Here is a 13,911-nt window from a genome sequence, read left to right as displayed (position 1 = left end):
TTTCTGAATGATAGTTGCCTTCATGTATATGAGATTTTGGTCGTCCTGATTCTTTCTGTGTTAGAGTTGTAGTTAGTTCCAAGCCAGGCTCTGTTTGCTCAGTTTGGGTTGCGTTACTCCCTGTAATAATGTTGCTCCTTCTTGGCCATTGCTGCATCCCAGGTGAGATCCCGTAGCTTTTGTTTAGGCACCATTTCTACAAAGCATTTCATTTAAGGAAGCCACATGTGTGTGGCTTTAGCCACAAATTTGCCTGTTGGTAAGAACTATATCCAGATACTCCCCCATGCAGCCCTGGGGAGGAGCTGGCTTTGGTGGAGGTTGGAAGTTGCCAACTGTTTTCCATGTGTCCCAGCAAGAGTGCTGGGCTGGGCTGGGCTGCCTAGGAGGTCTTCAGGACTTCCTCTTCTGGAAGCCACTTCTGGTTGTGCTCCACATCTTTCCAGCCCTTCGGGCCCTTTTTGATCTCATTGGCATTTGTGTGTATTCTCCTTTGCAAGACATTTGCAAGGCCTAAGAAAGTGGGAAAGCACAAAAATGAGAGTAATTCCAGAAGAGTGTGAGCTTGAACTCTGGCATCCATTTCACACAGTGAGACACCTGTGTGAGGGTCAYGTTGCTTACGTTCAGACTGGTGAATACATCTTCATTGCCAGCTAAAGGCAGCAGTGGGTCACCCTTGAACCCAGGTTGCCCCCAGGTTGTGAGGGTAAGTTTGTCCCTTCCTTTATTAGTCTGAAGGGCACAAGGTGGCCCTGGGGCTTCCTCRGGAGATGGAGGGTAAGGTGCCCTGCAGCAACCCTCAGGCCCCTGCTGTTCTGCTGGACAGCAGCAGGAGCAACCCTGGTACAGAAGCAGGTCAGAATTTGGCTCCATTGATTCTTACTCCATGCAGTGTGACATAAGGAGCTCTATTGCTGTGCTTAACTAATTAAAATGATGCTGAGTTATGATGACAGGGACATATAGACCTTTGGTAATTTAAATTTTCTTAAGAATAGTTCAGAGCTAAAGACTGAGACATGTAATCATGCTTTCTTGAAATGTATGAAAATCCTTTCAGCCTAAAGAAAAAAATAAAAGTTCTTTTATGGCATGGTGCAGCTCTCCGGGTGGGAGATTGAGTGCTGTGAGGCAGAAAAGAGACTGTATTGGCTGGCAATAGAAAAGCAATCTAGGACATGATTTTTTTTCTATTTTAAAATGGTGTTCTCTCAGCTCCAGAAGTCAATTTGAATGAATAAATGGATGGAACAGCTATGCTTCCAGATCCAAAGAGTGATTCATTTCAGTAAAGGGAATTTAAAATATAGGCAATAGTCTGATGAAATAAAATGTGAGGGAGAAGTGGATGAGTTGTTGTAGCTTAGCTGTTTAATTAGAGTTATAATCTCTAATTTGTGTTCAAATTCCGATGAAAAAAAGGTCAATAACTGTTGGAATAATACTGTTGCAAACAGAGCAAACTTCTGAATTCCAAATGAGCTTGTTCTAAATCACAGTTAAAAATGGCTCTCCCTTCTTGCAAAAATGTAGTGAAAACACAATGTCACCATACAAAGTATTTCTCTACCTCTGGAAGGCAGGAGCCTGTYCCTGTTCTAGAATGGTGCTTTTTGACAAAATGGGCGTGGTCATAAAAGGACATATTATACATAGTCACAAAAATTGGAGAGCTTCCGGGCTGCCTTCTGCTTGCGGACAGTGTCTGGAGAGGGGAGTGCCAGGGAATGTGTGAGCAGGGATCGTGGCTCAAGGGAGCTGCTTCGGGCGGCTGTAGCCACAGCCCATCTAGAGTCTTACCTGAAACATCATGGGAGAAGGGCATTCCTGGCCGGATAGAGTGGAGAAGAAGATATAACAGCCTAAAATAGCTCACTTTCCCTCCTAGAACAAGGAGGGGGGGAAAGCTCACAGATGAGCATTTAAGCAGTTCACAAATAAAAGGGAATTGATGCCCAGCCTCATCCTGCAGTGACAAGGTGGTGTTATCCCCACTGGGGCTGAGGCACAGTAAGATGAGTTTTTTTCAGTCCATTTAATCTGAGTGCCCATTTTGCAGTGTTTTTGGCTCAGTTACGGAGATTAGCTGGCTCTGTGYATAGTGGTATGTGTTTCCCACTGACTACAAATACAGACTTGTATGCCTAGTCCTGCTGCATATCACGACAAAAATTTCTACAAGGGTAGAGGGAACCTTCAATAGAGTCAACCATAAATCTTGTACTACAAGTCTGAATTTAATTATATGAACTAGATTTTTTCCATCAAGCACAACTTCCATATGGTATATTTAAGCTGCGTAATTAGTGCTTTAGATAACAAATTGTTTTTGAATTTTCAATTTTTCAGTTGTTTTGTTTGTCATTGCTAATGAAATTATTGTAGTGCTGGGCTTATTAATTATAGGAACTCTTTAATTTTACTGCTTGTTTTAAGAGCTATTTTCTGTTTGTACAAGATGTCACTAATTGTTATCTGCAGACAGGGATGCCACCTCTGCTCTACGTGTAAAGCTTTCATGAAAGTGTTGTAGATGAAGTAGTGCAAACTGCTGTTGCACTCCRGTGTATCAGGGCTTTGGAGTCCACTCTTGTGGTTGTAGGAACTTCACATACATACACTTGTGAAACTGAAAACTGAAATTTTAGAATAAATCTGTTCTGGAGGTCAAATACTACCCTCATTCCTACTTAAGGCAGCCCTTTGAAACTGGTCTTTAGTGTTGCAGGTGTGTCTTTTTCACTTTTGATCAYGCCCTGAGGCATCTTCAATGGTTACATTCAATCTGCATAGAAAAAAAAGTTCTATTCTTGTAAAACTTCAAAGTCACAGCAGGGTTTTTTTTCTGATAAAAATAAGCAAAACTTGGCTCATTTAAGTAGGGAGATTTTCTTTAAGTAGGGAGACCTTCAAATGTGGAGTTTTATACTGGGAATATTTTCACACACTTGCCAATGCTTGACATAACCTCCCTCAGCACCCGTATTTAAAGTTTCTGCCAATAAAAGACTTGATGCTCTTCCCACTCTGTTGTGGCAGAGAAAGGAAAGTAGATCACAGGCACTTCTGTGGACCGTCCCTGCTCTTTGGCAATTAGCACATTTGACAATTAGCATTTAATGTCACCTTATTTAGGATCCCTTCCTGCTGTGAGGGACCTGGGTGAAAGGCCAAATAAGAGGAAATAGGATGAGCATCATCATGATCTAGGGAATTCCTTCTGGATCGTGTTGATGTTGCAGATCTCCATAGAACACAGTAAGATCCAATGATGTGGCTGCAACCTCATTTTGTGTCTATATTTTCTCCCTTCCAGTTTCCTCTAAATCGGTGAGGAGCAATTAGAGCAATGGTTGGCAGTACTTTGAAGAGCAATACCATTAAGTGCTGTGATTTTACATGTGCAAGACAAGTGTGCTTAAAAAAAAAAACCAACCACTCTAATTTGCAAAGGTGTCTTTAATTATACTCATTGTAGCAAAATTTGTATTCCACTTGCTCAGAGGAGACTTCAGGAGAAAGATGACTTTGTAGCTCTTGTAGGCTGAGCTGTGGGGAAAGGGGGTGTTTTTCAGGGTGGATCTGAAATTATTTTGATTGAATCAYGGTGAAAATGGTGTCGCAAAGAACTGTCCACTGGAATCTGAAGTCTGAGTCCAGGGTACGGATGAGCTGGCTCTAACACCAAAGTTGCAGCCCATTCTGACCCTTCACTTCTGCTCCCTTCTTTTATTTATTTTGCTCATAATGAGCACAAGCATATAATTTGTTATATTAGGTCTTCAGTTGTGACTCATAATATTATGGGCACCAGTAGAATTAACTGTCATGAACTGAGGAATTTTTTAGCCAAAATATATTGTTATGTCTGAGTTATAAACCTTTGAAATTGAGCTGTTGTCTTAAAAACCTTACAGGCTAAGTTATTTTAAGTGATGTCAAGCTTTTGTAGTACTAATTAAATTAAAAAAAAGCAGCAAGGAATTATTAAACTTTGTCTTAAAGCTTGTTACCTGAAAAACTGATACTCCAAGAATGCAAGGTTCCTCATCTGGAAAAAAAGTGTGTAAAATTTAAACCAAATGTGTGATGTACAGGGACAGTATCCAAAAATATTTGAATGTGTATTTGTGTATGTATGTATATGTTTATGAGTATATACAGTTTTTACATACATACTCTCACGTACAGAAGATAATATAGTACTTCATATTTCCTTCCTTTTTCCTCTAYAAAACTAATTGCAAATTGTTTCTTTTTGTTCTTCTCACAGCTGAATTTTTGTTCCTCTTGTGGGGTGTTTATCTCTGCTATGCAGTGCGGACAGTCCCATCAGCATTTCATGAGCCACGTTATATGGCTGTTGCAGTTCACAATGAGCTCATTATCTCTGCTATATTCCATACAATTAGGCAAGTGATCTGTAGATCGCGTAATTAACCATTTATTTTTCAGGTTTTGCATGATGCAATTAGAAATGGGAGAATGGGATAGGATGCACTATAGAAGGACTCATAAATATTTAATACAAATAAAGGAATTGCTTAACTTAAAAGTGTTCCCGCAAGGCTCAAGAGTATGTACAGTCAAGTTGGTAATCATATAATTGTTTTTTTCAATGATTTCAGTATATATGATAAATTAAAAGGAGCAGAATTTGTAGTAGTCTTTATTCATTTACATACTGCTCACTGGTTTGTAGCTCTAGGAAAACAGCAGGTAAGAGTGGTGGTTTATGTGAACTCTTTTCTTGTGTGTAAACAGATTGTCAAAGTGCAGTGTGATCCAATAYTTGTATTGATTCATGCATGAAGCACAGTGGTTTATATGCTGGCGTGAAAAACYCTTATGCACATGATGCTACAGGAGTTATATAAGGCACATGTTCCTTACAAAGTTTATAATGATCTTTGCATTTCAGACTTGTAAATGATAAGATTAGTAACTAATAACTAAGAGCCACTTGCAAATTAGCATTTCCCTTTCCCACAGAAAACCGTATAAAAATGAATTGCTCACAGAAAATTCAAAATAACAAGACAGCATGAACATCTTTCGGTTTGTGCTGTAAGAGATTCTCATGACTTTTTTATGACATTCTTCCTCTTATTTTTCATTCCTTGTCTTCTTATGTCATTCTTTTGTCTGACAGACCTTATCCACTCAGATTTTTTTTTATTTTTTTTACATGTCTCCATTGACAGACTTCAAATCCAGTTCTTATTTTTGGATTTTTCTTCACATTCACATTGCTTTGAGCTTCCTTCATGTTTTCTTCCATGAGGCATCATCTATTCCAAACAAACATCACCAAATCAAATCTTTCTTTCCTATTCCTTCTAGGTACAATGATTTTTCACTATTAAGAAGTTCGCTACACTTCTCAAGCTTGCAACTTTTTATTTCTTTCATCTCCTAACCCTCTGTTTCAAATCCGTATGCTTTCAAAATCTTGTTTTTACTCCCAACAAAAAATCGGAAAAAAATAATTTCAAAAATTGAATTTGGATTTGGAAAATACTGAATTACAGAAACTTTTTTATTTTCACCCCCAGCTTACACAGTACATTCAAAACACCCAGCTATTAGAGTTCTCTAAGTTGTCTATAACCAATATGACAGCTTTTCTAGCAAAGTTTTCCCCTATTAATTAATTTTCCTAAGTCACATTTTGAGCCATGGTAGAAGATATCATTTTCCTGTAACCAGGAATTTTAATTAAAAAACATATAAGGCCTTGAGTAAAAGAAAGGATTCTTCCCTCTTACATAGATTTGTACTACATTTCAGATCACCTCAGTGGTTTGGTTTTATATAATACATATCCAGATTTTTTTTTCATTTTAATGAAATATTCTTCCACTGGAAAAAGTTAACTAAATTAAATTCTGCAGAGATTCCTTTTCTTCTATGAATACCTTCTTTTAGGGCATGTATAATAAATCAGAAAAAGGAATCATATCTTAACAAGGAGACCCAAGAGAACAAGGTCTTCTGCTGATCCTAGCAAGGATAAAGTAGTCCTTCCTGCCTAAGATCTACTGATTTTTTCCATCTTTTTTTTTTTTTTTTTTTAACAAAAAAATATGTATTTTGTATTGCTTCATTACTCTTTCTCATCCACAGGTTTGCTGATGAAATAGTGCATAGTTTATAGATAGGAATGAGCAACCTGTTTTGGAAATACATGATCCCTCCTGAGATTATGTCTATTTCTGTATACCTGTTCACATTTCTCTTCTGTCTTCCCTTCTAAGCTCTGAGTCTGAAGGAGATGAAATGTAAGAATRATATTTATATCACAGAATGATTGAGGTTGGGTGATTTCTTGAGATCCAAGTCCCTAGTCCAAGCCCCCTCCACAAGCAGGGTCACCTAGAACACTTTGCACAAGATCATAACCAGGTAGGTTGTGACCATCTCCAGAGAAGGAGACTCCACAGCCTGTCTGGGCAACCGGTTCGAGTGCTCCCTCTCCCTTACGGTAAAGAAGTTTTTCCTCATGCTCAGATGGAACGCCTTGTGTTTCAATTTGTGCCTTTTGCCACAAAGGCACATTGCTGGCTCAAGGTTAACTTGTTGTCCATCAGGACTCTGAAATCCRTCTCTGTAGAGCTGCCCTCCAGCAGGTCAGCCCCCAACTGTACTGGGGTTCTTCCTTCCCAGGTGCAGGACCCTGCATTTCCCTTTGTTGAACTCCATGAGGTTCCTCTCCTCCCATCTCTCCAACCTGCCCAGGTCTCTCTGTAGCTGCACAGCCCTTTGGTGCATCAGTCACTGCTCCCAGTTTTGTATCATCAGCAAATTTTCCACGTGTGGGTCCCTACAGCTTGCTGGCTTGTCCCAAAGCAAAGCCCAAAGTTCATTGACAAGGTGTATATATATACACACACATATCCTATATAGTGAGATCACACAGAAATAAGGAATAAAACGTTTTGAGAAGATTGCACCTACCACAGTCATCATGTGTAGTGTTCAGTCAGTCAATTCAGTCAATTCATTCACATGCCACTGGCCTCTTTTGTACCCTGCTCCCTGTTTTTTCCATACTTGTTCTCCCATTCTCCTTAGCCCTACTCTTCATCCATCCTTGTCTTCTCCATATAATCCACTCTTAACTACTTCTTTTCCCAGTGGTTCTTGCTTTTTGGAATTTCTGATGTAATTACCTAGGTAATCATAGCTTTGCTATTACTATTATAGTTACTTAGATACTGCCAGCCTTGCAAGTTCTGCTCCCYGAGATGTTCCTGATACTCTATTCAGTTACTGCAAACTTTGACCTTCCTTCAAGTAGCTGTCCCTTAACCCCRGTGGATCTTAGCATTCCTCACAGCACTATCTGCAACTTTTGTTACCTTCTCACTCTATTACTTGTTGTATCCGTCATCCTCCCGTGTCAGCTTCAGTAGCTTTGTTCAGTTAGCTAATCTTCAGGCCATGGTCTGCATGCCTTAACAGCAACATCTTTTTAAGAACAAAAAATTTGCAGTATTTTGTTGTGTTGATGAAACATCATGTTTATAAGGTGATCCGATTATCACATATAAGCCAATTTTTCATGTCAGACTATTTCTGTTAACAAAAGCTTTTGCAAAATATGCATCTGTGGACTTAGATAAGTTGCAAATGTCATTTATTTCAGAATGATGCTTCTAAAGCCGTGAATTAAAAGCCAGTGGTACAACCATTCATCCATTATGCTGCTTACCATTTCTATCTCTGGGAACTCGCTGAAGCAGATAAGCCAAGCCTGCCTTGGCTTGTTCTGCCTCTTTTTCAGAAAGCTCAGCACGGAACTGCTTCATTTGGGAGATTCAGTCACTCAGTGGCGTTTGCAAAGCTCTTAGGCCCCGCGGTATTGAGCTGGGAGCTCCTGCAGTCAAGACCATTTCTCTGCTCCCCACTAAAACACATTTCAGTTCAGTTCTCTCTTCAATGGTTATCAGTGATCTGTGGACATCCTGCACTTATGAAATGCACTACAAAGGGTCTTAGTACACGAGCTTGCTGAATAACCCAAAAAGTAATCAATTCAGATCTTTAATGAATATGAGCTGTCATAACTCAGTTCGAAGCAAGGAAGCTGTGACAATTTACACCATCAAAAAACCAGCTTAACAGAGGCAGACACCTCGAATAAGCAATATCCTCTCAGACCCTTTGTTTTCGTTCTTTGTTTTATTTTAGATTTCTTTTTATTTTGAAACTGTGATGTGTAAGTAAAGCATGTGGATGTAATTTTTAGCCAGTATGGAAGTAGTACAAAACAAAAATGATTGTGTTTCAATGAAAGAATGCTAAGGAGCATTAAGTGTAATGTAGGGAGAAAAGGCAGTGAAATGCCAACACTGAATTCTGTTTTCAGATTCATACTTGCTTCAAGACTTCAGTCTGACTGGATGCTGATGCTCTTCTTTGCACACACACACTTGACTGTGACGGTCACTGTTGGGCTACTTCTGATCCCTAAGGTAATCTATTTTCCTGTCTTTTTTTTTTCTCTTGCCAAGACTAAGAAAGATAGATACTGTTATGTAGAAGCARTTCTTCATAAAATTCTTAATAAAATTCACTAGCAACCAGAAGAAAAGAGAGCTGCAAAGTTTGACTATGATGCCTAAAATATGAAAATATATATAAGGCAGTCCAGCTTTTTGTACTTTGAAGTCCACTTCTCTATTGCTTAAAATTTCCTTAAGCTTTTATATTATGTACATATAAATCATTCATTTGGCCTACCATGCTAGGACTCTGTCTTCTAAAAACTTGAGCAAAAATGGTTGTGCCATCTCTCACATTAAATTTAGAAGGCATTTGCTTGCTTTGGCCACATCAAATCATTCCTTGAATTACCTAATTGACAAGTGTGAGTGCTGTAGTGTCTCACCTTGAAGCACRGGCTTGAAATTTTTTGGATGGATTTGCTGACATTTGTCCACATCAACTGCGTTTACTTTTTTATTTTTTTTTTTTTTCCTTGGATATGCTTTGTGGAGATTTGGTGGCATTTGGAAATCAAATGTGCCATATTCAGGCTGCGCAACAGGTACTCTGGGCTGCAGGGGCTGAGTTAGACATTTACTCTGGTTGCTGATTTCAGATATTTGGGGGGCTGTGTGTCTGCCAGTGTAATCTGAAATCAGACAAAGAATTTGAAGGAGGACGTGGGAAGAMTGGAATGGGCCATTAAGTAAAATTGCAACGGGCAGCTCAGGCTGGCTGTGAGAGAGGAGGCTGGGATTCATCCTGGGCAGTTGCTCCTGGCCAACAGCAGAGACACTTTAGCAAGTCAGAAGCTTGGGACATTCCCTTGGCCCATAAAACAGAGCCAGGTGTGGAGGTGAGTGAGAGGATGGACATGTGAGGGAAAAGGAAAGGGGCAGAAAGGCGGGATGCAGGGAACAGAACAGAGCTTAGGCTCTATAGCCTGTTTCCCATCTGCCTCAGGAAATGAAATTAAACCATGTTGGTCTCCAGAGTGCAGGGATACCACAGGTAGCTCCTCCCGTTGCTGGTGCCAACTGTGGGATTTCACTTGAGCTTTTGTTCTTACGCCATAGCCTGGCAAACAAAGAATAATTTGRTAATGACTCTTGAAATGGCCAGTTCTATGAGAGAAAAGATCAAGAACCGAAGAGGATATTGAAGATGAAAAGGTATCCATAAAAGAAGAATGCCGTACAGTTCCAGTTAATGCGATTTCCACGTTAGTAAAGCTGCTTTTCCTATCACTTGCTTGTGCCAAAACAGTATGCTGATATCTGTCAAAGATGCATACATKAAACAGTCACCAGGGGACACAGTGGTGCAATCTTAACAATGAAGGGCCTTGTTTTGTTTTTAATGATTTTTTCTGGTCATTAACAACAGTTTTATTATTTTCTTTCTCATATGCATATTATTACGTATTTTCAGTGATGCCTTTYGACACCAGCCTAGAAAGTTTGTTAACATTTCAGAGGCTGACTCATAACTAATGATCAACATTTCTATTTTTAGCTTTATTATCTGTGTAACATGACACAGACTTTTCTTTCAGCATCCCAAAGAACTCAGGAAATCAAAGAAAATTCAGAATGTTCCATTTATAGATATAAAATCATGAGACCAAGTGACTATGTGTGCAGTGATAACTAGGGATCAGATAATTAATGTGAATAAAAAAAGGAGCTGGCACAACCTCCATCCAACTTTAGGTATGAGCATTTGCTAAAACTTAGGAGAGAGGGATTAATTTTCCTCCATCCTAATTTATTTCCATTTATTTTGTTTTGWTATTTTTTTTGCCGTCTCATCTCTTCCTTGTTTTGGTCAGAATCTAAAATGAAAGAATTGTTTTCTGCGAGATTATTCAACTGTATGGGATATAAAATAAAGTCTTACTCTTTCAGCAGCCTAATTGGAAATCCAGATTGAATGTCTATTCCTATATATTTTCATACTAGTTTAATAAAACAATTTAAAGAGGTTCAAATAGGCATGAAATGAAGCACAAGGAATTCATATAATGCAAATGTCTAAACCTTTTCAAGTTAAGCCATCATTAATAAAGATCCCTCGTGTACAATACTGATATTCTATAGGATGCTGTTAGTACCAATGATGCCTATAGCTGGTTATTTTCAGTTAACACAAGTCACGTGAAATTCATAGAAAGATCATTGTTGATGAAAACTTTTTTGTTTCATTGATAAAAACTTTTTTGCTTGATACAATTGTTGATGTAAACTTTTACAGTTCACTGATGACAGTGGKTTTTTTTATGAATACTTATTGCAGTTTTCACATTCAAGCAATAACCCAAGAGATGATATAGCTACAGAAGCTTATGAAGATGAGCTTGACATGGGTCGCTCTGGATCCTATCTRAACAGCAGTATCAATTCAGCATGGAGTGAACATAGTTTGGATCCTGAAGACATTCGGGTATATATAACTTTAAAATATTTGTTTTCAAGAACATATGCTTTTTTCCCTACTAGTTAACTCTGAATCGCATCCATTTGGCCTGTTTTTGCAGATACCAAATTAAGCAGTCCAGTGAGGTCAGATGATTGTGGTATTGGGTTCTGTAACATCTTTTAGAATGARTTGTAGTAGTGTGAAATGAATCTGCATTAGTTGTTACAGAAAAAGTCACATGAGAGGCTGAAGAAGAGGAAACCACAGCAAATGCTATTTATCAGTTTACATACRTTCTTTGAATTAGCTTGAAACAGAGTTTGATGTCAGTGGGATTAGTCATTTCCCATCACTATATAATATATAATTTTATCAAGCACAGTAAATGAGAAAAAACTTTTGATCCCATCCTACGTGATTAAAGGACACTTCTGTCTGCAGCTTCTCTGACTTAACATTCCTAAAATAAAGCATAGTGGTAGAGTTCAGCAGGAAAASATGCAGCATAAATGAATTAATTGCCTTTGGATGCTGTATACTGTGCTGCCATGCAAGGCAACCACTTTGTGCAATGATTTTAGTGTTGAATTTATTTAAAAATAGAAAAAAATAAGATTCAAGCTCATAGAGAAATGGCATATTCARGCATTGGAAAAGACAATGAAAGAAGTTTAATAGGTTTTTTAGTCTGATAGATAATACACTCGCTGGAGTGCTATGTTGATTGGATTCACTCTGTATATACTAGCTTTGTCGTTCCCTTTGCTTTGCAGGATGAGCTGAAGAAACTATATGCCCAGCTTGAAATCTATAAGAGGAAAAAGATGATTGCTAATAACCCACATCTCCAGAAAAAAAGGTGCTCAAAGAAGGGCTTGGGGAGATCGATAATGCGACGTATTACAGAAATCCCCGAGACAGTCACGAGGCAGTGCTCCAGGGACGAGAAGGACGTGGTGGAGCACAGTGCTATAAAGAATACTGCAGCACCGAAGAAAAACCCACAGGATTCCACGAGTTATGTAAAGCCAAAAGAAGAGACTTTGAAAAACCGAGTATTTTCATTAAAGAAGTCCCACAGCACTTACGATCATGTTAGGGATCAAACAGAAGAACCTAACAGCTTAACTAGAGAGAGCGTGGAAGGTCTAACTACTGAGAATTCACTTCTGGATTCCTTGACTGAGAATAAGTTAACTAAAAAAGCTACTGAAAAAGTTGAAGCGGTGTCCACTGAATCAGTCCCTTTGGTGTGCAAATCAGTAAGTGCACATAATTTAAGTGCAGATAAGAAGCCTCTGCATCCAAGAACATCTGTGTTACAAAAATCCCTCAGTGTTATTGCTAGTGCCAAGGAAAAGACTCTAGGCTTAACAGGTAAAACACAAAGTCTCGAAGAAAGCACTAAATCCCATAAATCTCAACAAAAGAATAAGGAGATCAACAAAAAACACTCAATCTCTGAGAAAGGAGAGCATAAGGATTCTCACGGGAAGAACTCTACGCATTCTGAGGAGGCAAAGAAAACCCATAAATCTGGAATTATGAAACAACAAAAGGTTAGTCAGACATCTGCAAATCCTGACACAGGGCCAGGTAAGTCTCTGCACAAGGACAACAAGGACAATTTTGACATAGGAGAAGTTTGTCCATGGGAGATATATGACCAAATTCCTGGTCCTGTGCCTTCTGACTCTAAAGTTCAAAAACATGTATCTATTGTATCCTCGGAGCCCGAGAAAAATCACCCTTCCCAGCCAAAGGGGAAGTCTCATCATAAATTGAAGACAGCTGAGGGGTATCAACAATCTAATCAAAAGAGCTCAGAAAAGTTGGAGACAACCCCTTGGGAGACACAAGAGCAGCAGGCTTTTGAAAATGAGAAAAAACAGTTGAATTCCAAGTCTCAGGTCACCCCTGGGTTGAAATGTGAGAATGTTAATAGATACGTGCCCACTACTTGTGCTGGGGAGTATGAGGAACCACCCCAGAAAGCAACAGAAAAGGAAAACCTCAATAAATTGGCAGAACAGAAAAAGAATATATTGTCTGAGGCAAATGTGCTTTCATCTGACTCCCATAAGCCAAGTAGTTACTTCCAGCAACCTTTAGCATCTCGAGCTGAAGTCTGCCCTTGGGAGTATGATACACCAGATTTACCAAATGCAGAAAAAAGTGTAGCTTTATCAAAAACCTCTACTATAAGTGCAAATAAAACAGCAACACCTCGAAAATAAGAGGTTTTGGACTGAGGAGAGTAGCAACACTGGGAAGAAAGACAACAGGAAAGACAGAAGGGACTTAGGCCAGAAGGATCTGAAAATTCCTAAGGAGCATCACTTAAATCAAGAGAATCAGCACAACACACAAGTAGGAAATAAGCAAAGTAAATTATTATTGTTCTTATTGTTTATTTTTTGAGTGCCAACAGTGTGATTTGCAGTGCCCAGAAGGTGGCCCCTGCTGCAGACAACTTACTGTGTCAATGAAAGAAAACCTGCCTTGGTGAAGTCACTACTTCAAGAGAATAAAAAAAAAATGGCTCTAACAAGTACACACCGTAAATAAACCTCACCAGAATTATTTCTGAATGCCCACAACTGGCTTTAACTTGCCCTTGGGACTTTAAAGATCCATCAGAAGTAGGCACAGAAAATGTCCTGATGGCAAAATGGGGTATCAATGAGCAGCTTATTGTAATGACGACTTTTCACGTTGCATATTTCATCTTGATAGCACTGCTAACTCAATGCATCCCAAAAATACATTTTATATAATGATTGCTGTCATTTTCTTATTAATGTATGTTTACGTACATTGTTGTGTCTCATATTAAAGCATTCCAGGTTGTATAATTTTTGCAAATAACTTTGATATTATGTGACACAACACATTTATGCAATCTGCAGATACTTTCTTCTTATTGCAACTTAAAATACCTGTTGTAGACTTTTTGTTTATATATAGAATTACAGTAATCTTTCACTGGCTAGGGAAGCC

The 13,911-nt window shown here is 38.7% G+C and overlaps 1 protein-coding gene across 1 annotated transcript in view; it reads left to right on the top strand.

The window, feature by feature from the left end:
- Positions 1–13,792, top strand: part of GPR158 (G protein-coupled receptor 158) — a 173,570-nt gene extending 159,778 nt beyond the window's left edge. The window contains exons 8-11 of the mRNA XM_026044807.1: positions 4,277–4,415; positions 8,375–8,480; positions 10,789–10,935; positions 11,685–13,792. Of these exons, the coding sequence (XP_025900592.1) occupies positions 4,277–4,415; positions 8,375–8,480; positions 10,789–10,935; positions 11,685–13,148 (1,856 nt within the window). The 3' untranslated portion in view covers positions 13,149–13,792. The remainder of the gene's footprint in view (positions 1–4,276; positions 4,416–8,374; positions 8,481–10,788; positions 10,936–11,684) is intronic.
- The last annotated feature ends 119 nt before the right edge of the window (positions 13,793–13,911 follow it).

Source organism: Nothoprocta perdicaria, unplaced genomic scaffold, assembly GCF_003342845.1.
Source record: "Nothoprocta perdicaria isolate Ctin4 unplaced genomic scaffold, notPer1 scaffold_385, whole genome shotgun sequence".
NCBI classification, from domain to species: Eukaryota; Metazoa; Chordata; class Aves; order Tinamiformes; family Tinamidae; genus Nothoprocta; species Nothoprocta perdicaria.
This window is presented reverse-complemented; position numbering and strand designations above follow the sequence as displayed.